This window comes from Lynx rufus, unplaced genomic scaffold (assembly GCF_022079265.1).
Source record: "Lynx rufus isolate CCGP_SWC_20201006 ecotype Redwood Valley unplaced genomic scaffold, mLynRuf1.p SCAF_7, whole genome shotgun sequence".
Classification (NCBI taxonomy): Eukaryota; Metazoa; Chordata; class Mammalia; order Carnivora; family Felidae; genus Lynx; species Lynx rufus.
This window is the reverse complement of record NW_025814889.1, coordinates 129,385,498-129,407,293: the sequence shown is the minus strand read 5'-3', so window position 1 is coordinate 129,407,293 and position 21,796 is coordinate 129,385,498. Positions and strand designations below refer to the sequence as shown.

The following is a 21,796-nucleotide window of genomic DNA, read 5'->3' as shown; positions in this document are numbered from 1 at the left end:
ACCGGACCAGAAGAGTAGGTTGGGGAGAGAAAGACAAACTTGGACCTGGCATCAGGGAAATAAGATTTGGATCAGAGGCGAGACTTTGTTAAAAGTTTAGCTGCTTAGATCTGCACCGTTCAATATGGTAGCTGCTATCTCCATGTGGCTATTTTATTTTTATTTATTTATTTAAAAAAATTTTTAGTCTTTACTTGAGAGAGAGAGAGAGAGAGAGAGAGAGAGAAAGAGACAGCCTGGTTTAGTTGGTTAAGCGTCCAACTTCTGCCCAGGTCATGATCTCACGGTTCCTGACTTCGAGTCCCACATCTGGCTCAGCGCTGACAGTGCACAGCCTGCTTGGGATTCTGTCTCCCTCTCTCTCTGTCCCTATCCCACTCGCACTGCCTCTGTCTCTCTCAAAATAAGTAAGTAAACTTAAAAAATTTTTTTTAAAAAGGAGGAACTTCATTAAACAGGAAGCTGGAAATAGGAGCTCAGTGTGGATGTGGCCCATGTACTGGATAAACCTCTTGATCATCAGGAAGGGCTGGGATGTCCTGGGCAACCCCTCAGTGAGGATGATGGGGGTGCTGGGTCCTCTTTCCCAGGAGCACTGGATTGGGAGTGAGAAAATCCTTGAGCCCCTGGCAGCATCTTGGCAGAGATGCCTCGGAGTCTGGTGCCACTGTGTAGCCCACCCACTGCGGCTGGCCATGGCACCGGGGCAGGGCAGGGGGTGGGTGGGGAGAGGGTGGAGGAAGGTGGAGGGGACTGCCTCCTCCTTTTGAGTTGCTCCTCTCCCTGTTATTAATTGTGTGCGCTGTGAATCACACTTCAGTGGGTCTTCAAAGAGAACGAGTCAGCAGAACTTAATTAAACCTGAGCCGTTTAGCACATCGATCATACGAAATACACAATTTACACAGGTGATTAGGCCACCTAATTATAAACCGATGTTCCTCTGCGCTCGGCTCCCTCCCCTGATTGCTCCTTCTCTGCGGTCTGCTAATTGGCCCTGGCTGCTCAGCTAAAGACCCTGGGGGGCTTTGCCACTGCCGGAAGTCTCCGGAAATGGGCCCTGTCCTTGTCTTCCTAAGACAATGGATGCAGCGGCATAGAGGAGATCCGGGGCACCCTTTGGAGCTCTCTTGCGAGCTGGAGACCCCTCGTGGACATGACGGGAGGGGTGCAGGGCAGACCTGGGCTGGTCTTTTCTGTCCAGTCTGGTCGTGGACTTCCTACAGTTCCCTTGTGCCCACAGCATATAAGGCAAACTCCTTGGCACGTCATTCAAGGCTCTTCACGTTCTCCCTTTCCAGAATCATCTGCTTTCTCCCCAATCCCTATTTCCATGATTTCACTCCCACCTGATCATTTCTAGACTCCACACACTGGCCGTGCCCTTTTAGTCTCCAGGTGCTTCGTCTCACTGCTCCCTCTGCCTGGAATTCCTGTCTTCTTCGTTTGCCTAGTGAACTCCTACTCATCCGTCAAAGCGCGAATCAATCAAATATTTCCTTTCCTCCAAGGTCTGTTGTGAATCTCTGTAGAAACACAACAGCTCTTTTTCAAAAATAAAATGTAAGAGCACTTTTGGCTTGCACCATCCGCCTCCGTATTTGTAAGAACAAAAAATCTCTCTTAGTTTTTCTGTCATTGCATCTATCATTGCATTCTATCAAAATGTTAATGGTGGTTAATACTAGATGATGAGAGGGTAGAATTATAATTACATTTTTTAACCTTCTTTTTTTCCTATAATATACATGGATTACTTGTATAAATAAACAACAGCCCAGAAAATAAAGCCAGCGTGGGAAGAGATGAGAATAAAAAAACCACTAAGGGAAACAATTTCAAGAAGACCACTGAAAAGCCCACCGGCAGAGGGTTTGCTGACCTGCCCCCAGGGATGATGGGGTTCATGCTCTCTCCCAGCAGAATGAGGATTGTTATTTCCCATGTGCACGGCCTCATTTTCATAATGTGTCCTATGTACACACACACACACACACACACTCACTCCTCCCACTTTTTGTTTGTATATCTTTTTTTCTTTTTTAATAGCAGGTGTACCCTTTGTTTAAAGGGAATTGTATGTGGAGCCCCACAAAACAAATAATGGTGGAACTCTCTTACTGACGTGTAGGGGGCCCTGGAGTGAAGCTTGCTCAGTTTCCCCTTCGTCCCCCGCAGCTCCGGCCGTGCATCCTTGTGGAAGCCTGCAATTCCCCCAAATGCGGGTTTTAAAAATGCTGATGTGCATAAATAAAGGCCAAAGATCTTGGCTTAGTGCACTTGACCTTCAGTCTCCTCATTTCACTCATCCCTTCCACTGCTCCGGGAGTTTTAGATGCCCAGCCACACTGGATTTCTTTGTTGCTCGAAAGGAATATGCCTTTTTATCCCTCAGGGCTCCTGCACATGCTTCTGTGTGCCTGGTCCTCTCCCCTTCTCTGCCTGGCTCCACCTCAGAGGACACCTCCTCTCTGAAGCCTTCCTGGAGGGTCTCAAACACAGTTCATTATTCCCCTCCTCTGTGTTCTTGGAACACTTTGTCAGGTTCCCGTGCTCTATCTATGTTGTGACAACGTGAGTCTCATGACTGCATGTGTAGGTCTGGTGAGGCCAAAACATGGGGCTTTGGGGTGGGGTGGGCACAGAGAACTGGGACAGGGGCTGATTTCACTTTTTTATTTTTAAAGTTTATTTGTTTTGAGAGAGAGAGAGAGAGAGAGAGCAGGGGAGAGGCAGAGAGCGAATCCCCAGCAGGGTCTGAACTGTCAGTGCATGGAGCCCGATGTGGGCTTGATGCAAGGCTCTGTCCCACCAACTGTGAGGTTACGACCTGAGCAGAGCCCAAGAGTCAGATGCTCAACCCACTGAGCCACCCAGGCTTTCCTGATTTCACGGGCTTTTAGAGTGTATGCGTGTGTGTTCTCCTGTCCTGCCCCTATTCCTCTCCAGTCTACACTTGTGGGAACAGACACCACAGGGTATGAATCTGGAGGATGTTTCATGGTGTGACACAGGAAGTGTCACAGAACTGGTTCCCTGGCGATGGGGGAATCCATATTTAGTTTCCTTCCTGCCTGGAATTGAGGAGGAAGTTACCGGTTCTCTTTGTGGCCAACCCAAGTGCAGGCATGCAGAGTGCTTAGATTAGAGGTATCCAAAGCCCTGTAAACAGGGGGAAGAGCTGTTTCTGGCCCCCAAATGGCTTAACAACTGCCAGGTTAACAGCTGGTTATGCAGAACACCTGGGGAAGTGAGCCTCATTAGGGACACACCTTTGATGAAACAACGGAAAACAAACAAAGCAAACGCTTTGACATTTCCGTATCTGGAGACTGAAGATACCAAAGAAGACTTAGAAGGACCCTGAAATCAGAAGCCATCATCCCAGCATGGAACAGTGTGAGAGAAGAAGAGGACCAGCACGAAGAAGACTCCCGGCGGGGCCCCCACACATCCCCCTCTGGCTGTGGTTGACGGGTTTGGGAGTGGGCATCTCACTCAGGCTTGGCCAACAGGTCCCTCCTCTGGGGCTCTTGGACTTGGGACTTTAGAGAGCTTGAGAGAAGTTCCTGGAGGGTGATGGAAACCTTGGTGTTATTGGGAGTCATCTGGAGGGAGGAAAGTTGAGCCGCATGCAGACAGAGGCAGCTGGAGAGACCTGATGGTGTTGATTCTGGCTCCCATTATGGCTGATGCCTGCTTATGATCCTGCCCTTCCCATAGCTTGGTTTGAGAAGACTGGTTCATGTTCTCCAAGGCAACTCATTTCCTTTTCTGTTTCAGCTAACCTGAGATGGTCTTTGTCTGTTGGAACCCAAGAGTTCTCATGAATATTGGTCATTGCACCTTTTCCTGACTAAGACCCTAGAATGCCTCTTCATTCTTTTTCGGATTCAAAGCAAAAATAAGAATTCCCACCATGCCCCATATGGCCTGGTGTGGCTTGGCTCCTTTCTTGCTTTCAGACCTCATCTTGCCTCCCTTGAACAAGTCCCTGTCTTTGGTGTTTTCTCTGCATGGAGTGGGGGGATCCACATTTCCCCCCACTCAGACTTCGGACTGCAGCTCAACCATGATGTCCTCTGGAAGCCCTCGCTGGCAGACCAAACCTCTCTTGACATAGGCCCTCTACCATGTCACCTTCTCCCTGGCACTTGACCACAGTTGTCATTGAGCTTTCACTTGTGATTATCGGATGGCTGTTTGTTGCCCCTGCTACACTAGATGCTACGTGAGGGCAGAGGCCGAGCTTAACGTTGTGTTCCCACATTGTCCCCACTCCCAGCTAAGGTAGGTGTGCAAATTCTTGGACGCTTCTCGCTTGGAATTCTTTCCTCCTTGAGTGTGGCCCAACTCAACGACTCACAGAGCCAATGGAATGCTGTGGGAATGCGGCTAGGAGGTTTCTCATGGTGGGTCATAAAAGGATGCAGCTTCCACCTGACTCTCTCCCTTTTGGATTGCCCGCTCTGAGAGAAGCCACCGCCATCTTGTGAGGACACTCTAGTGGCACGTGGAGAGCCCTGCGTGGGGAGAAACTGAGGTCTCCTCCTCAGCCAGCTGAACGGTCACCAACTCACCAGCCACGGAGTAACTACCTTGGAAGCCAATCTTTTATTCTGATCCAGCCCTCAGGTGACTGCCCCACACAACATCTTAACTGCAGTCCCACGAAGGACCCGGAGCCAGAGTTACTCAGTGAAGTCACTCCCAAATTCCCGATCCACAGAATCTGAGTCAGACAATTCATGTTAATTGTTATTTGAAGCCACTGAGTTTTGGGATAATTCGTTTTGCCGCCATAGATATGCCTGCCACTCAGTCGATTTCGGTGGCTCTTTGTTGCGTGCCCGGATGAGGAATACGATGGATAAATCAAATTTAAATGATGACCAATGTTTTCTGTGTCCTCTGTCTCCTCTGATTTCTCCTGGCTCTGATAGTCTGGGCCCTATTATTATAGTAATGTTGTCAATGCCCTGCTTGTATCCCTCAGACCTTTCTGTGCTCCAGATCAATGCCCTACTGCTAGGATATGTATTTCTGAGCTAAAAAGCCCAGATAACTCTGAGGAGTATATTTGCTTCATTTCCTAAAGGATTTAAACTTCAGTTTCCCACAGTGGTCACTGGCTTAATCACACACCCTTTGATCACCGCCCTCCCTTCCTTGTTTTATTTCACTACCTCCGTGCTGGTGTCTGTGCATGTCCCAAATAAACCACTTGTGCTCAAATCCTTTCCTTCCGGTCTGCTTTTGGTGGGGGGTGGGGGGGGTAGGCTCCAGAGAGACAATGCTTTTCTGTAAGCTGTGACCAAGCCTTGTTCTTCCTTGAACTCCCACGGGGTTTAAGATTCAGCCAGGTTCTTGATTCTAGAATCAGCCTCCAGGTGCCCTATGGGAATGTCTCCAGGGTCTTGTTAGGCTGTGGCTCTGGAGGCAGGGACTGAGGGGGGGTTCCGGCAGAGAGAGACCAAAACCACACTTATCCTGGGGACATCCAAGCTTTTAGCTCTGGGCTCCTGCCCCGCTGCTGTCTGCTCTGATGGGAGTCTCTAGGTCCACCTGTCTGGGAGCAGCTCATGATGAGCTGCGATGAGGCGATGAGACACCCGCAGGGCTGACCACAGTCCCAGCCAGGATTCCTAATTCCCAGGACCAGGGGCGGAGCACTGCCAGTTGCCTTGGGTTCCAGGCATTGGTGGGGGGAGATGCAGGGAGGGGTGGGGAGAGGGGGAGGAGGAGAGGGAGGAGGGAAACAGGGAAGAGAGAAGAGAGAGAGGAAAACCAGGGCTCCTTCAGACTTTTGACCTCCAGCACTGTAAGAATCAGTTTCTGTTGTTTTAAGCCACTCATTTTATGGCAATTTGTTACAACAGGACCTGGCGAGGAAGAGGGCAGGGAGGGGAACAGAAAGAAGAGGAAAAGGAGGTAGACGCGGAGGAGGAGCTGTGGAGCTGTGGCTTCTGAAGGGCAAAGGTTTGGAAACATTTAAATTTTTTTTTTACATTTATTTATTTTTGAGAGAGAGAGGGGTGGGGCAGATTGCAAGTGGGGAGGGGCAGAGAGAGAAGGAGACACAGAATCGGAAGCAGGCTCCAGGCTCCGAGCTGTCAGCACAGAGCCCGATGTGGGGCTCGAACCCGTGAATCGTGAGATCGTCACCTGAGCCCGGAAGCCAGGAGTTGGGAGTTTAAGCCACCCAGGCTCCCCAAGGTTTGGAGACATTTAAAAGGCAGGAAAGATTGTGTGCCTGGAGGGTAGAGAGCAGGGAGGGGGGTGAGGCTGAGCGGGTGGGGGAAGGGCAGGAGAGGCTGAGCTTAGGCACCAGAGTCTGCAAAGGACTTTGAATGTCACAGACTGGGTCTGACAAACTACAGCCAATCTGGCCCTCCGCCTGGCTTTATAAATAAAGTTGTGTGGGAACACCAACATACCCACTCATTCGCACATTGCTATTTAGCTGTGAGGGCGGAGTCCAAGTGGCCCTTTGCTGGCCACTGCTCTAGGGTTCCCTTGCATCCCAAGGATTCCACCTGCCCCCGGCCAGATCCACCACAGAAGCGCTGCCCTGAGGGGGTGTCGCCAGGACTCTCCAGCTGCGGATCCCACCCCCGCTGCAGGGGCATGGTCACCCGAGCTGGCCTTGTTCACTCTCCAGTCCCCAGCCTGGCCCAGAGTAAGCACTCAGCAGTCGGCCACCGAGTGACTGGATGGGGAGAGAGCTGAGTCCCCCTTCTCCCCGACCCCAGGCCGGAAGCCTGGCACTGGTTACCCACTGGGGTGGCCTCTTCCTTACCTTCCTTTTCCCTTTGCTCTGGGGCATCACAGTCTCCCTACAAAGGGTCATCAGTGGCATAGATGACCTCTCTCTTCCCTGAGTCTGAGCTTCTAGTACAAAGTGGTTTCCTGCTGCCTGGGCCCCTCTTGACTTTGGAGGGTCCTGGGCTTCAGGGGGCCTGTCTCTCTCCGGAGTGAACAGGCAGCTGGACTCAGCATTCTTTCAAGTAGGGAGACCCTCCGGGATGTTTCAGTTGGCTTGAGACCGGGGAGGGTCTGAGCCCGAGTTTATGCGGGTCGCTGCCATGAGAGGAGCGGGAGGCAGAGCACTGGCCCCGGCCTGGATGTCTGAGCCGGCCCCGTGCTTGCACATTTGGCTTTGTAGCTTGAACAAGCCATTTTGCGTCCCTGGGCCTCAGCCTCCTCGAAGAGTGGTCCTTGGACCACCTACATCAGAGTCATTTGGGAGAGCTTGCTAGAATGAGGATTCCCGGGGCACCTGGGTGGCTCGGTCAGTTGAGTGTCCTACTCTTGATTTCAGCTCAGGTCACGATCTCACAGTTCGTGGGATCGGGCCCTGCGTCAGATTCTGCGCTGACAGCACAGAGCCTGCTTGGGATTCTCTCTCTCCTTTTTTCTCTGCCCCTCCCCCACTGGCATGTGCACACACTGTCTCTGAAAAAAGTAAATAAACTTTAGAATGTAGATTCCTGTTCTGCCCCTCGCCCCGCCCCTCCGCCCTGTCTCTCAAAAAATAAATAAACATTAAAAAAAAGGGCGGGGGTGGGGGGCGCCTGGGTGGCTCAGTCAGTTGAGCCTCCAACTTTGGCTCAGGTCATGATCTCATGGCTCACGAGTCCGAGCCCCATGTCGGGCTCTGCCTGGACGGAGCCTGTTTCAGATTTAGTGTCTCTGTCTCTCTCTGCCCCTCCCCCGCTCAGGCTCTGTCTCTCTCTCTCAAAAATAAAAAAGCATTAAAAAAAAAAAGAATGCAGATTCCCGGGCACCACGCTAGACCCAGAGGCAGAGTCTGGGGATGTTGGGACTGTAGTGCTGCATGTTTCCAAGCTGTCTGGGTATTTGGGACAGAGAGGTCATGCTTGCCAGGCCACGTCCATGAGTCACTCTGTGAACCCCTTTAAGTGTTAAGCTTATTTCTGTGTTTTTATTACTGGGGCGGGGGGCCGTGGATGCACCATCTCCGGTGCCTTCCATTATCTGAGGGCTCCCGCGTGCTGGAGGGAAAGCAGGACAGAGAGGCGGAGGGGCATTAGCAGCAGCGACAAGCACCCGGTGGGGACGGGGCCCTGTGAAGGCGGGAGAGGCGGAGGCTGCCGAGGCCATTTGCCCTCTTGCCTGCCCGGTTACCCTGCTCCCGCCTGGCATGGACACCCCCCACCCCCGCCACTCCCCTCTGCAGGGAGGAAGCTTCTGCCACAGAAAATGACCCCAGGTGACACCACCGAGGCTTTCTAGTGACCAGTTTGTGGAGGCATCGGTCATCACACACGTCGGAGCTGGGAGGGATCTTAAGAACATTCTAATCCTGCTCTTCCATGTTACAGATGGGGAAATGGAGACTCAGGAAGGGGAACAGCTTGCCTGAGGTCCTCCTGTGAATTAGCACCAGCCGGGGGCTCGGAGGCCAGACTCCTGGAGTCCCAGCTCCCCATCCTCCTGGCCTAACCTCTCAGACTCCAGCTCGTTTGCAATTTCTCAAAGTTACTTTTGTAGTTTCTGACATGTTGGCATCCTGTCTGTATTATTATTTGTCAAACATTTTCCCAAATAGGCTTTTTGTTTTACCTACACAAATAAATCCATTTTAACAGGAAACCTCACAGCATGACCATAAATGAATGACCGGTATCCTGTGTTGTGAGTAGAAGGTGCGAGTAGGAATCCTTACAGAACTCTTGACGTAAATAATCTCGGTCTGTGTAGTCCTCAAACTCATTTCCAAAACCACCAGCGGGACCTTCTCTAGTCTTTTGGAGATGCTTGATGCCAGTGTAGCACGAGATGTATAGATTTAAGCCACGTTCAGGAATGATCTAGACTGGATGGTCTCAGGCCACCAGGGTTCAATTCTGTTGCTAACTAATCAGGTCACTTGTGCAGGTGACTTCTCTTCATCGTTCTATCATCTGTAAGGTGGGCCTCACAACTGTGGCAATTCCATGGGGGACAGGGAGGGGAGTGCCATGAGGGCCATAGGGCACTACCCTTGTGACGACTGCTATCTTGGCAAACCCTTACTAGAGGGTCTGCTCTGGGTCCAACAGGATAGCTGACATGGGACATGCCGGCATCTTCAAGGGGAGGTTTAGAAGGAGTGGGTCCCTTTTTGCCATCAGCCATTATCAGGCCAGGGGGAGGGAAGCTGCTCTGGGAGGGGGGATCTGGCCTCTCCTCCCTCTCTCCCCTCCCCCACCTGTCTTTTCCTCTCATTAGGACAGAGAGGGCAGTGGTGGATTTTATGTGGCTGCAGCAAGCCAGACTCAGGTTAGAGTCCCAGAACTGTTTCTAATGCTCATTCAGTTCACTGGAAGATTTTAGTGAGCTTCCGGAAAGGACGCTGGGGACTCTCTCCTATTGATTGACTCAGCTCCGGGGAAACCCGCCAGCTTCCCCAGGGATGGGCAGCCCTCCAGGGTCTTCTCCTTGCCTGAGGTTGAGCACAAGCCCCTTTTGGGAGGCTGAACTTGGGTGAGACAGCAGGGCTCGGTGATGGTAGGAAAAGGCACCGTGGGCTCCTCTGAGCTGCCCTTTGGGCCTTTCCTTGGATTAAGAGGGTAGAAAGGGGAAAGAACTGGGAAGCTCGTGAGTGAGATACTCCAGTGTCACCAACTACCAGGCTCCAGCAGACCCTTGTGACATCCCTGGCTCCCTCTCTTGCCTCACTCAACCGGTTTCTGGAGGGTAAGGCTGAGGCCAGAGTGGAAGGGACTTTCCTGAGGTCACGAAGCAGGGTAGGCTGGAGAGTGACCCGGAGCATTCCTGACCCTCAGCAGGTGCATGTGTCCACCTCAATGCCCTTCCTCAAACCAGCTCTCAAGAAGGGCTTTGAGATCTGCCCTGTCATTGTGGTTTGGGGGACATGCCCTGGGGTGGGCCGCTGGCCTGGGACGGTGATCAGGACGGGCAGATCCCAGGCTAAGCTTCAGCCACGGAAAGACACATAGGCTGAACTCTGCTTACAAAGAACAACGTGTCAGACTGAGCAGGTGTTGGGCACAGCCACGACCGACCGACCGGTTCCTGCTCTCAGATCTTCCGCTCACTGGCTGCGTAGCCTAGGGACAGACACCATCCACCTCTTCCCTTTCACAGGTGAGTTTTCTCACCTGTCAAGTGATGACAATCATGCATTTCTACTGAAACGAAAGAGGGGACTCTAGGGCAGCAGCCGCTGCAGCGGAAATGCTGTAGAAATAAATGGGACCTGGCATTCTTAGCTGTGGCCTGCTTGCAGGAACAAGCCCCGCGTCCCTGCATCCTGCAACGAATGGAGCCTTCCTTGGCGTCTGCATCTGGAAAACCTCAGTCCTGGTGAGGCAGAAGGGTATTTAAGGCCCAGCATCTGACCTCTCTTGGAATTTTGGGGTCCTCTCTTCTATTGATACGGAGCGGCTTTTGCTCTGCCTGAGCCCTGCTGGCTCTTGGGGACCTGGGAATGGAAAAGAAATGACCAGAAGACACTTACCCTGGGGCTGGGCCTTCAGGGGCCCCTCCGGCCCGGAGCTTGGAGCTGCCGCTTGTCTGGTGCCCTGTCCACCTGCCCCTTCCGGCCTGACCACATGGCTTTTCTCTGTGGGCCTCTTTAAGATCTCCTCGATGGAGAAGGACAGCCCCAGCTTCTTTGGGGCCCCACAGCACCCTGAGTTCTTCCTCTCCATACCCTGCAGAGGACAGGGCTAGCCTTGGCGCACTCTGTGAGAGGCAGAGGGACAGAGGGGACCTTGTGTGCGTCCAGGGTGACAATGGTGGAGGGTGGCGTACTTCCTCCCCTGAAACTCCTGTAATAATCAAAAGGGCAAGGAGAGGTGGAGGACGGGGCGCCTCAGGTCAGATGATCCAAGCACGATTCTGTCTCCATGGGGACTTCCACGGGCTCCTTTCAAACACCCCTGGGATCAAGGAGGCAGGTCACATTGGGAGAGCTGGAACAGGCTGTACCCCATGCCCGTGGGCCCAGAGCTCCCGCAGGCTTGATGTCAAAGGAGTCACCATTGCCAGGCTGGGTTCAGTTGTATTGCAAAAGGTCTTCTCTGGGGTGGTCGCTTTCAAAATCCCCAGGCTGGGTCAGGGTCCCTGAGGTCCCTGTCACTGGGGAGTAAAGCAAAAAGCTGGAAGGAAGGTGGAGCCAGCTCCCAGAGATCCAGAGGCAATGTGTCCACCTTTGCCTTTTCTCTGGCTTCTGGCCCTTTCCTCTGGGCAGCCTCTGGCAGGCTGGAGTGCCACCGTTGGGCCCCAGGTGGCCAACTCAGATCCAGGCCACCCTACAGCTTGAGAGGTGTTCCCAGGAACCCTCTTGGACTTCTAGTTCTGCTGCTTCTGGTCTCCAGAATAGGCTTTCTGGCACATCTGTGCTTCTGTCTGGCAGGTGGAGGCTTAGGAAGGGGGTCTTGACCACCGCAGGCTGGATCTCTGGGACGGATCTGGACTGAGTGCAGGGGTCTCTGGCCTTCCTTCCACTCCTCCCTGGCCTCACTTTGCAAGCCTCTCCAGAGGCTCCTGGCCCAGGGTGCCTCTCCCTTCCTTTCGATGTCCTTTCTGCTTCTTCCTGACTTACATGCCCCTTCCCTGTCCCCGGAGACAGCACAGTGGGAACACTTTCTGTCTGTCCCGTAACCTGTTGGCTGGGAGCTGACAAGGCACCCACCTGTCCTTCCTGGGAATTCTACTCCCAATTTCTGTGTAACCAGGGAGGAGGGGGCAGTAAAACAGCTGATAAGAGAAGAAAGTCTCCACCCTCCTCAAGCCTGGCGATGCAGGTGTTGGGGGAGGGGACCCTGAGGCAGTGATGCAGGTGTTGGGGGGAGGGCCCTGAGGCAGCGTGTTGTGTGGCTGAAGGATGGGAAGCAGGGCCCTGGGGAGGTGCCATGCTGGGGAGCAGGACAAGGGAGGATGGGAATGGGCCACCAGGAAGAGTCCCCGGGCCCCATAAAATGTGTTTGCTCAGTTAGGAGAATTTATGGGTCACATGGAGGCTGGAGGCCCGGCCAGGGTGCTGTCAGCTGTGGGCCAGTCAGAAGTGTTTCCCTGGGCTTGCAAATGTCAGAGAAGGAGAGGCTTCTGAGTTCTTATGGTGTATGTGGGGAGACTGAGGCCCAGACCACGGAGGTGTGGTGGATATCCGGGCACAGTCTGATCTAAGTACTCCACTGGGGAGCTCTAGAAGGCCATGCTGGGCACAAGGAGCCAGTTTGCATGAGAGGGACAGATGCCCCAGGAGAGACTGTGAATGTGCCTGAGAACACTAGAAGCCAACATTCTTGCAGGGGGTGGGGGGAGGGGAGACTGACCCCCCCCCACTTCCTACAGAGGAGGAGTCTGGAGAGTGAGGAACTGGCCCTGAGATGGGGAAGGGTAAAGATCATGCATCCTGGTTTAGAGGCGGTGCCCCTTGTGAGTGTCAGGCTATCCGATGGAGTCGGGGGGTCCGGGCTCCCATGCTGTAGTGAGCGAACCCTACAATCTTGGGAGCTTCGCTGCTCAGCCATGCCAAAGCCTGATGTAGTTGGTCACCGGGGCTCCTTCCAGGCGGCCATGCTACCACCCTCCAAGTTTTCCCTGGAAGGGGAGGGAATGTTAGTGAGTCAGAAGTGGGAGTGGCTAATGTAACTCCTGCTCCTGCTCTGGGGCCAGAATGAGTCACATGACCCTGCTTAGATGCAAGGGGCGGGGGTGGGGGTGGGGGTGGTATGGGGAAATGGATTTCTCCCTGTACCAGGAGGAAAATGAACCAGCCTGGTGAATGCACTGTAAAATGCCTGCTGTCTACCTTTATGGTCAGGAGGCCAGGGTCCCACAGCGGTCAGGCCAGCGCTGGCGGGCTGAAGGAGTCATTGATTGGGAGGGCGTTCCCCTCCACTTGGGGCAGAGAAAGGTGTGGGGGCACTTGCGGTAACTGGTCAAGGGTGAGGACGGGCACATCAGGGGCCAAAGCAGCAGAGGCAGCAAGGAGAGGAGGAGAGGCCAGGAGCTGGAAGCTGTGCACTCACTGCCTTGTTTAATCCACCCAATAGCCCCATGGAGCGGGTTTCATTCATGCCATTTTGGAGCTGAGGAGATGCGTCCAGAGAGGTGGAGCGGTGGGGGTGTGAGGCTACGCGGCAAGGCGGCAGAAGCAGTGTTGAAACCCAGGTCGGTCCTGCTCTAAAACCCTGCTCCCCTTGCCATAATCCCCGGAGACCATTTGATCCAAGCCTGTTATTGTACTGATGAGCCGAGTCCCAGAGAGAGAAGTTGCCTGAGTTACACCTGTCATTTTTAGCACCTCGTCTGATTCCCTTATATTTTGCCTCTCTCTGGGGTAAGCCTCACTCTCCAGCAGGTTAAGGAAGCCCCCCTGTGGTCTCCTTCCAACCCACTGCCCCCAAGGCTAGCCACAGCCCTGGCATTCACACTGTGTTCATCCCACAAACCCGTGTGCCACCCACGAGGGACACGTAGATGCCCGAGACAAAGACTCTGCCCTGAGGGACTCACATTTGGGGGTGGGGGAGGAAAGAACATGGCTGGACATGCACCAGTGAGACAAACTTCAAAGTGGTGGGGGGTCGGGGGTGGGAGATCTAGTAGGACTTCAGAGGAGTCAGAGATTGGGTGGCCGTTTGGATCAAAGGATGCTGTAACGTGGAGGAAGGAAGGAGACAGGCAGGGGAGTCATCGCACACGAGCTCCCCCATTTATTCTATTCTAAAACACGCAGACAAATCAAGGGACCCTGCATGGTGTGCCATGACTAGTTTCACTGATGGGAGAAGGATTTCATCTTCTGAAGAGGTATTTAGGAAGAACGTGCTGGAAAAGTGGGCTGGAGCCATCTGTTCATTTATGCATCCATCAAACATTTTTCAAGCACCTGCTCTGACGTGCCAGACCGTGACTGCGGTGCCGGAATGAGAGTTGGGATCCAAATCGACAGCCTCCCTCTTCCCCTGGAGCTTACTTTGAGAACAGAGATGGTAACTAAATGCCTGACGTCATTTCCATCCATGCTCATGTTGTAAATAAGACAAAACAGGATGGCGAGCTAGCGAGTGGCCAGGTGAGGGAAGGTACTTTAGTTTCCTTGGATTTGAATTTCAGCGCCCCCTCCCCCTGCTCCCAAGACAACATGGAACCATAGGTGTTCTTGTGAGCAATGGCTCAGGAATCGGAGAGCTGGTGAAGGCAAACACCAGGGATAAAGTGGAGATGCATTATAAGCGGAGTGTGTCGGCGTCTGGGAGGGAGTATCAGGATGAGTTCAGCTGTAAGTAACCAAATTCCTAACATGAGAGGCTTAAACAATAGGGGGTTTGTTAGTTGGCTTGGTGGTGTGCACAGGTTGGAGGACTGATCCAGGACGGGCTAATTCAGGTATGATAACAATGTCAAGGGCTGGGAACTTTCCAGTTTCTCCTCTGTCTTCCCCAAAGAGCTGGTTTTTGTCTCCATGCTTGTCCCCACATGATTGGTAGATGGATGGTTCCAGAAACTCCAGGCTTGTGGCCCACACAAGTGGGCCTGCCTTTCCCCACTCTTTTTATCATGGAAGAAAGCCTTTCCCAGAAGTCTCCGAGGAGAGGAGACGTTATTTCCCCTTGGCCGGGACTGTGTCACATGCCCACACGTAAACCAATCACTGCCAGAAAGAATGAAATGACCCGACAGATGAAATTATTCAGGGTTCATTTCCTGGGACTGTGCTGGGGCCGCCTTTCCTGGTCAGGAAACAGCTCAGTTCCTGGACAAAACTGGGGTCTGATTGATAGGAGGAAGACAGGTGACTGCTACTGGGGAGAGGCTGGCAGGGTCTGCTTCTGGTAGTGGGGGGGTGGGTCAAATGGGAGGTTGTGCAAGGAGGGGTATGCAACTGACAAGGCCCCCACTGTGATTCGGGGAAAGGAGGAAGAGAGGAAGGACGGAAGGAAGGAAGCACTGTCTCCGAGTGTCCCCCATCTTTGGACGGCTCTGACATGTCTCACGGGGGGACAGCGGGACCCTTTCCAGAGTCATCACTGCATTACCGCCTCTGTTGCTCACAGTCTCCGTGGGGAGGAGAGTCGTGATTCGAAGGGAGAGGGAAGTGACTCACTCAAGGTCTCTCTGTTAGTTGCTAGCAAGCGGCAGAGTCACGGCTTGGACCTAACCTTTCTGTCACCCAAACCCAACCTCTTTCTGCCACTCTCCACTACCTCCTGGAGTTATTTTAAAATTTTGAGTTTTTATTTTTTATTTTATTATTTTTTTAAAGTTTATTTGTCTTGAGAGGGGAGGGAGAGGCAGAGAGAGGGAGACAGAATCCCAAGCAGGCTTCGCACTGTCAGCGCAGAGCCTGATGCACTAGTTGTTTCCACGCACTGCGAGACGGTGACCTGAGCTGACATCAAGAGTCAGAGGCTTAACCTACTGAGCCACCCAGGTGCCTCTAAAATTCTGAGTTTTTAGAGGGAACTCTGAAAGAAGCAACTCTATGGAGACCTCAGTGGGTTGGCACTTGAGAGATTTCAGGTCCTAGAGGCTTCTGCCCTAACTTCCCTCCAGAGCAATTTTTCTGGGTCTAGCCCTTTGTGTATTTGGGATTCTGTGGTGCTAGCCTCCTGAGCAGAAGAGGGCCCTTGTTCTGTGGGCTAGGTTTATAAGGGCTGAGTGATCAGGGACAATGACATGAAGGTCGTCTGTCATGCGGATGCTCTGGTGAGAGGATTGGGAGTACTCAGCGGATGCCCTGCCCCACCCCCATCCTTGCACTATTTTCCCTTGAAAATTGCTTTTGCCATGGACTCCTGGGAGGACTGAGATGCCTCCATCTGCCATTCTGAGCTCATGTTTGATTCTTTTTCACCCTGGTTCTGTTGAGGGCACTCAAAGCCCACCCATGGTACTTAGACCCCCTTGCTTGGGAATGAGAACTTGTCCTTCAGGCAGCCTGGGCAGATCCTAGAGGAACCTACAATTGGGAAGGTAACACCTAGCACTCAGGAAAAACCACAGAACCCTCTCCCTTGGGGATTTGGCAACCAGTGAAGCTGGACCTGGCATAAAGTCAAATCACATGTCCATTGTCAAGTCACGTGTCCACTGTCAGATATATGCAGTCTGCTTGGATGGACTTTGGGTCAAATCCTTCATTTAAATCACATATTTAAAGCCAGTCATCATAAACTCTGAAAACCAGAATAACCAGGGTTGGTATAGGGCTTGCAGGGTCCTGCTCAAACTGCTCTAGAATCAGTGTGCTCTATATGTGACGACTTCCTATATTTAGAGCATATGTCCTTATGGATGGCTGTATCAGCAAGAGAGCAATCCATCAATGGATGTAGAGTCTCGTATTTCTGGGTGTTAGTGCATGGCATGGATCTGGGGAATTTTTTTCAATCAATCCTTCATTCAGCAAGAATTCATTTGGTGCCTACTGTGCATCAGATACGAGGTTAAGTAGGAGAAATATATTAAGACGAACCCCTACTTGATAGGGTTATAGATCAGAGAGGAGATGCCATTAGCAAGCAGACAAGTAGATAAAATAATTACTGTAAATTGTATTACAGTTAGCTTGTCTTGTTTATTACTATGTTTAGGAAGGTGATTTTCAGGCAGGGACAAAGTGATAATATTCCTCCCACATCAACCATGGGCATTGCTGTGCCCAAGGCTATTAGAGCTCACGGTTGTACCTCAAAGGATGGGGGGTATTGCCTAGGGCGGAGTGGGACTTTCTCATTCGTGGAAATTGCTTTTTTGAGAATCTCTTGAAACACCAAGAGATGCCTTGGGTGTACCTTCTCATCCCTTGTCAATGGGTTGTTGGCAAATTAAAATTGGCTTTGTTGGCTCATTTTGACTTGGGTAAATGTGGATTTTGTTGTTGTAGTTCTTGGTTTGATCAAGACTGTAAGTAAGCAACAAGAAAGCAAATGGGCTAAGAAATAATACGATTCTTAAACTGTGGCCAGGGGAGTGAGCTGATGTGTGGAGAGGGGCTCTGGGGACAACCACAATCACTATTATGAAGTTTGGATCTCGCTGTACGGAAGTGAGGCATCGTGTGGGGATAGTTCTCATGGATGTGATGCAGGTGAGCACGGCTGATCATTGCGCAGCACTCTTGGAACTCCCTCCCCTGGGAAAGCACGGGGCTGAGATATACGCATGGATTCCAGGTAAGACCCACATAGCAAGTTCTCTCTCTAAGGTTGGAAGAAATTGCTGTGTCTGCAGGTAAGTTCTAGACTGGGCAGCTGGCTTGCATGTGCTTCGTGTTGAATGGAAACAATACATTGAAACTCCTGACTCCCATTGGCATGGTGACAGTACAGAGGATGGGAAGAGCCCGGGAAAGACAGATCGAGAGGCAGCTAAGGGCACCTCCTGTGTCACCACCTCGGGCAGTGCCTCTCAACCTCGGCCACAGCTTAGGATCCCGTGGGGAGGACCTTTCACAAAACTCTCCCTGGCTGAGCCCTGCCCACACCAGTTATGTCTGAATCCCTTAGTGAGGGAGTGTAGGTACAACTTCAGGCTGAGTAAAAGCTTATGGGAGGTCAGGTTCACACTGCTGACTCCTGTGAGGTTTCTGAACACCAGTTCTGAACCAATGCCCTATATCAGAGTTTCTCAAACTGCAGTGTGCATCCAGTTCCCTGGGGGGCTTATTGAAATGCAGACTCTGATTCAGGATACCTGGGTTGGGACCTGGGACCTGGCATTTCTAACAGCTCTCAGGGACTCTGATGGGAGTGGCCGAGGCCTGGGTGAGATGCAGAATTAAGCACCATGACTTTGGAGAAACATTTCCTCAGAGCGGTGGTCTCAACACTGGCTGCACTCTAACATCACCTGGGCAACTTTTAGGAAATACCAGGGCCTAGGCTCTAACCCTAGAGGCCCTGATTCAGTTGTTTTGGGGTGAGCCTGGGGCATTGGGAAGGTTAACAAGTTCTCCAGGTGATCCTAACGTGCAGCCAGGTTAGGCACCTCTGCTCTACAGACTTACTATTTTTTTTTTTAATTTTTTTTTCAACGTTTATTTATTTTGGGGACAGAGAGAGAGCATGAACGGGGGAGGGGCAGAGAGAGAGGGAGACACAGAATTGGAAACAGGCTCCAGGCTCTGAGCCATCAGCCCAGAGCCCGACGTGGGGCTCGAACTCCCGGACCGTGAGATCATGACCTGGCTGAAGTCGGACGCTTAACCGACTGCGCCACCCAGGCGCCCCGAGACTTACTGTTATTTTTGTTGTTATTGCTTTGTTTTGTTTGAGATTAGTGCTGTTCCATAGAGATATAATGCATGTGTTAGCTATCTATTGCTGTATAATAAATTACATGAGACTTAATATTTATTATGCCACACAGTTTCTGAGGATCAGGAACCCAGGGATGGCTTAGCTGGGTGATTCTGGCTTAGGGTCTGTCACATGGCTGTAGGCAAGATGTGGGTTGGGCTGCGGTCCATCTGAAGGTTGGACTATGGCCGGAGGACCTGCTTCCAAGGTGGTTCACCTCCATGGATGTTGGCTGCAGGCCTTAGTTACTCACTAGATGCGGCTGCTTACAACATAGAAGGTAAATTCCTCTGGAATTAGTGGAGAGAGACAGAGAGAGAGAGAGTGAGAGAGAGAGAAGAGAGAGATTGGCATCAAGGAAGAGACCAAAGCAAAAATCACAGGGTCTTTTGTAACCTAACTTTGGAATGACATGCCATTACTCCTGACCTATTCTGTTGGGCACACAGATCAATCCTCATACAATATGGGAAGGGACCACACAAGGGTGTGAACACCAGAAGGAAGGGCATATTGGGGGCCACCCTGGAGATGTCTACCACAGTGTGCATGCAAGTGATTTAAAATTCTCTAGTAGTCACATATAATAGCATTACTTTTCACAGCATATTTTACTCACCCAACATATTCACGTATTATTTCAACATGTAATCAGATACCATTATTTCTGAGATATTTTACATTTTTTTTTTATTAAAAAAAATTTTTTTTCAACGTTTTTTATTTATTTTTGGGACAGAGAGAGACAGAGCATGAACGGGGGAGGGGCAGAGAGAGAGGGAGACACAGAATAGGAAGCAGGCTCCAGGCTCTGAGCCATCAGGCCAGAGCCTGACGCGGGGCTCGAACTCACGGACCGCGAGATCGTGACCTGGCTGAAGTCGGACGCTTAACCGACTGCGCCACCCAGGCGCCACCTACATTTTTTTTTTTGGTGCTAAGTTCGTGTATTTGATACTTGTGGCTCATCTCAGTTTGGGACTCACCACATTTCAAGCATTCAATAGCCGGGTTGCTGCTTTCCTTAATTCTACGCATGTGGCTTGTCTGGATGGACCCAAAGGGTAGATTATTCTACTTTGTAAAGGTCCATCCTGTGTTTCCCCTCAAATGATTGACTGATTGGTTTACCTGATATTCCAACTTAACCATCTGTCGATTTCTTCTTTTATAAATTGCAAGTCTGGGTTTCTCGGGCTGATATTTTGTAGGAGGAAGCCCTTGGGTTTTCAGCACATTTATTCCACACTCTTGACCTTTTTATGCTACTTGTGCAAAAATTTGTCAGGAACAATATAAAAATTGCAACAGCAATGACTGATTTTGGCCTTTGACTCAGTGGAGGGAAACTAATTATGTGGAGGGAAACCAATTATGGGCTAGACTCCAGACACTCAATATTAATCCCCATCCTGCCACCGGCACTTCTACAGAACCCGCACCTTAGAGCAGGGTGAGGGATGGCCTAGGGGGAACTGTGTCCCCATGAACCAGACCTCAATTTCCAGAACAGCATGAGAGTCACACACTCTGATCCCTTGTCTTTAGGGTAGGATCGGTTACAATCTCACCCTTTAACAGGTAGTTTATGGCTTGAAAGAATTTTTGGATGAGCTGAATGAATTGCCCTTTGCTATGAGGAACAGAAAGTTAAAAGTCTTTTCTATGCAGATGACTCGGTTTTATTGTCACGAATCAGGAATGGCCTCATTACTGTCAGGAAAAAATGGCTCAGAATGAACTGCTCCAACCCCCAATTGTCATTTTTGGCAGATGTCCTCCAACATTGAGTTGGCTTTTATTCAACAACCTGTGAATTGCATTTACTCATTCAGTCACTCAGGGCTACATTTTCCTACTGAGCCATTTGGGGGACTCACCAGGAGGTGGTATTTGCTTAACATTAGGTGTCTGGGGTTCAGAATTGGGGTTTTTTTCTAAGGCCTTCCTGGGAGATTTGTAAAATGTACTTTGAAAAACTTTTAAACTAAAATAATTATGGCTTAGCTTGATGGACTACGACATTATTCCCACAGGCATTCCCTCAGCTGTTCCCACAGGTATTCCCACAGGTATGCTCACAGGTATCCTCACAGGTATTCCCACAGATATTCCCACAGGTATTCTCACAGGTATCCTCACAGGTATGCTCACAGATATTCCCAAAGGTCTCCTCATAGGTATTCCCACAGATATTCTCACAGGTATCCTCACAGATATGCTCACAGGCATTCCAACCGATATTCCCACAGGTATTCTCACAGGTATCCTCACAGGTATTCCCACAGGCATTCTCACAGATATTCCAACCGATATTCTCACAGGTATTCTCACAGGTATTCCCACAGGTATTCTCACAGATATTCCAACAGATATTCCCACAGGTATTCTCACAGGTCTCCTCATAGGTATTCCCACAGGTATCCCCACAGGTATCCTCACAGGTATTCTCACAGGTATCCTCACAGGTATTCCCACAGGTATGCTCACAGATATTCCAACAGATATTCCCACAGGTATGCTCACAGGCCTCCTCATACGTATTCCCACAGGTATACTCACAGATATTCCCACAGGTATCCTCATAGGTATCCTCACAGGTATTCACACAGGTATCCTCACAGGTATGCTCACAGATATTCAAACAGATATTCCCACAGGTGTCCCCACAGGTATTCCCACAGGTATTCTCACAGGTATGCTCACAGGTATGCTCACAGATATTCCAACAGATATTCCAACAGGTATTCTCACAGGTCTCCTCATACGTATTCCCACAGGTATCCCCACAAGTATTCCCACAGGTATCCTCATAGGTATCCTCACAGGTATTCCCACAGGTATCCTCACAGGTATCCTCACAGGTATTCCCACAGGTATGCTCACAGGTATTCCCACAGGTATGCTCACAGATATTCCAACAGATATTCCCACAGGTATGCTCACAGGTCTCCTCACAGGTATTCCCACAGGTGTCCCCACAGGTATTCCCACAGGTATTCTTACAGGCGTTCCTGTAGGTACTCCCTCAGGTATTCCCACATACTTTCCACAAGTATTCCCACCGATGTTTCCTCAGGAGTTCGTTTAGCTTCTCTTCACGAAGAGGCTGGTTCACTGGATTATTAACGCACTTAGGTCTTCCTTCAGCAGGTAGCAAATGTCTGTGCCACAGACCGGTTCTTATGCAGCCTGTGACTTCAAACTGTCTGCTGTCAACGTCACATCCCCAAAGAGATGGACAGTTTTCCCCAGAACTCCCCTGAGGAATTGGCTCTTGTTGAGGCTCACGTGATGTTTTCTTACGAGAACCCACAGTGAAATTCTTCTCAGACCACCAAGCCCGAACAACTCCCCTTGAGGAAACTGGGTAGTTTTCGTTTCTCTTTAAAAACAAAACAAAACAAAACAAAACGTTTATTTGGTTTTGAGAGACAGAGCACAAGTGGGGGAGAGGCAGAGAGAGAGGGAGGCACAGAACCGGAAACGGGCTCCAGGCTCCGAGCCGTCAG

At 51.1% G+C, this 21,796-nt stretch overlaps 1 protein-coding gene across 1 annotated transcript in view; it reads right to left on the bottom strand.

Moving 5' to 3' along the window:
• The window catches only part of ISX (intestine specific homeobox), a 28,232-nt gene extending 9,322 nt beyond the window's left edge, over nucleotides 1-18,910 (bottom strand). Inside the window, 3 exon segments of the mRNA XM_047066407.1 lie at nucleotides 10,487-10,684; nucleotides 10,687-10,713; nucleotides 18,904-18,910. Of these exon segments, the coding sequence (XP_046922363.1) occupies nucleotides 10,487-10,684; nucleotides 10,687-10,713; nucleotides 18,904-18,910 (232 nt within the window).
• Between the last annotated feature and the right edge of the window lie 2,886 nt (nucleotides 18,911-21,796).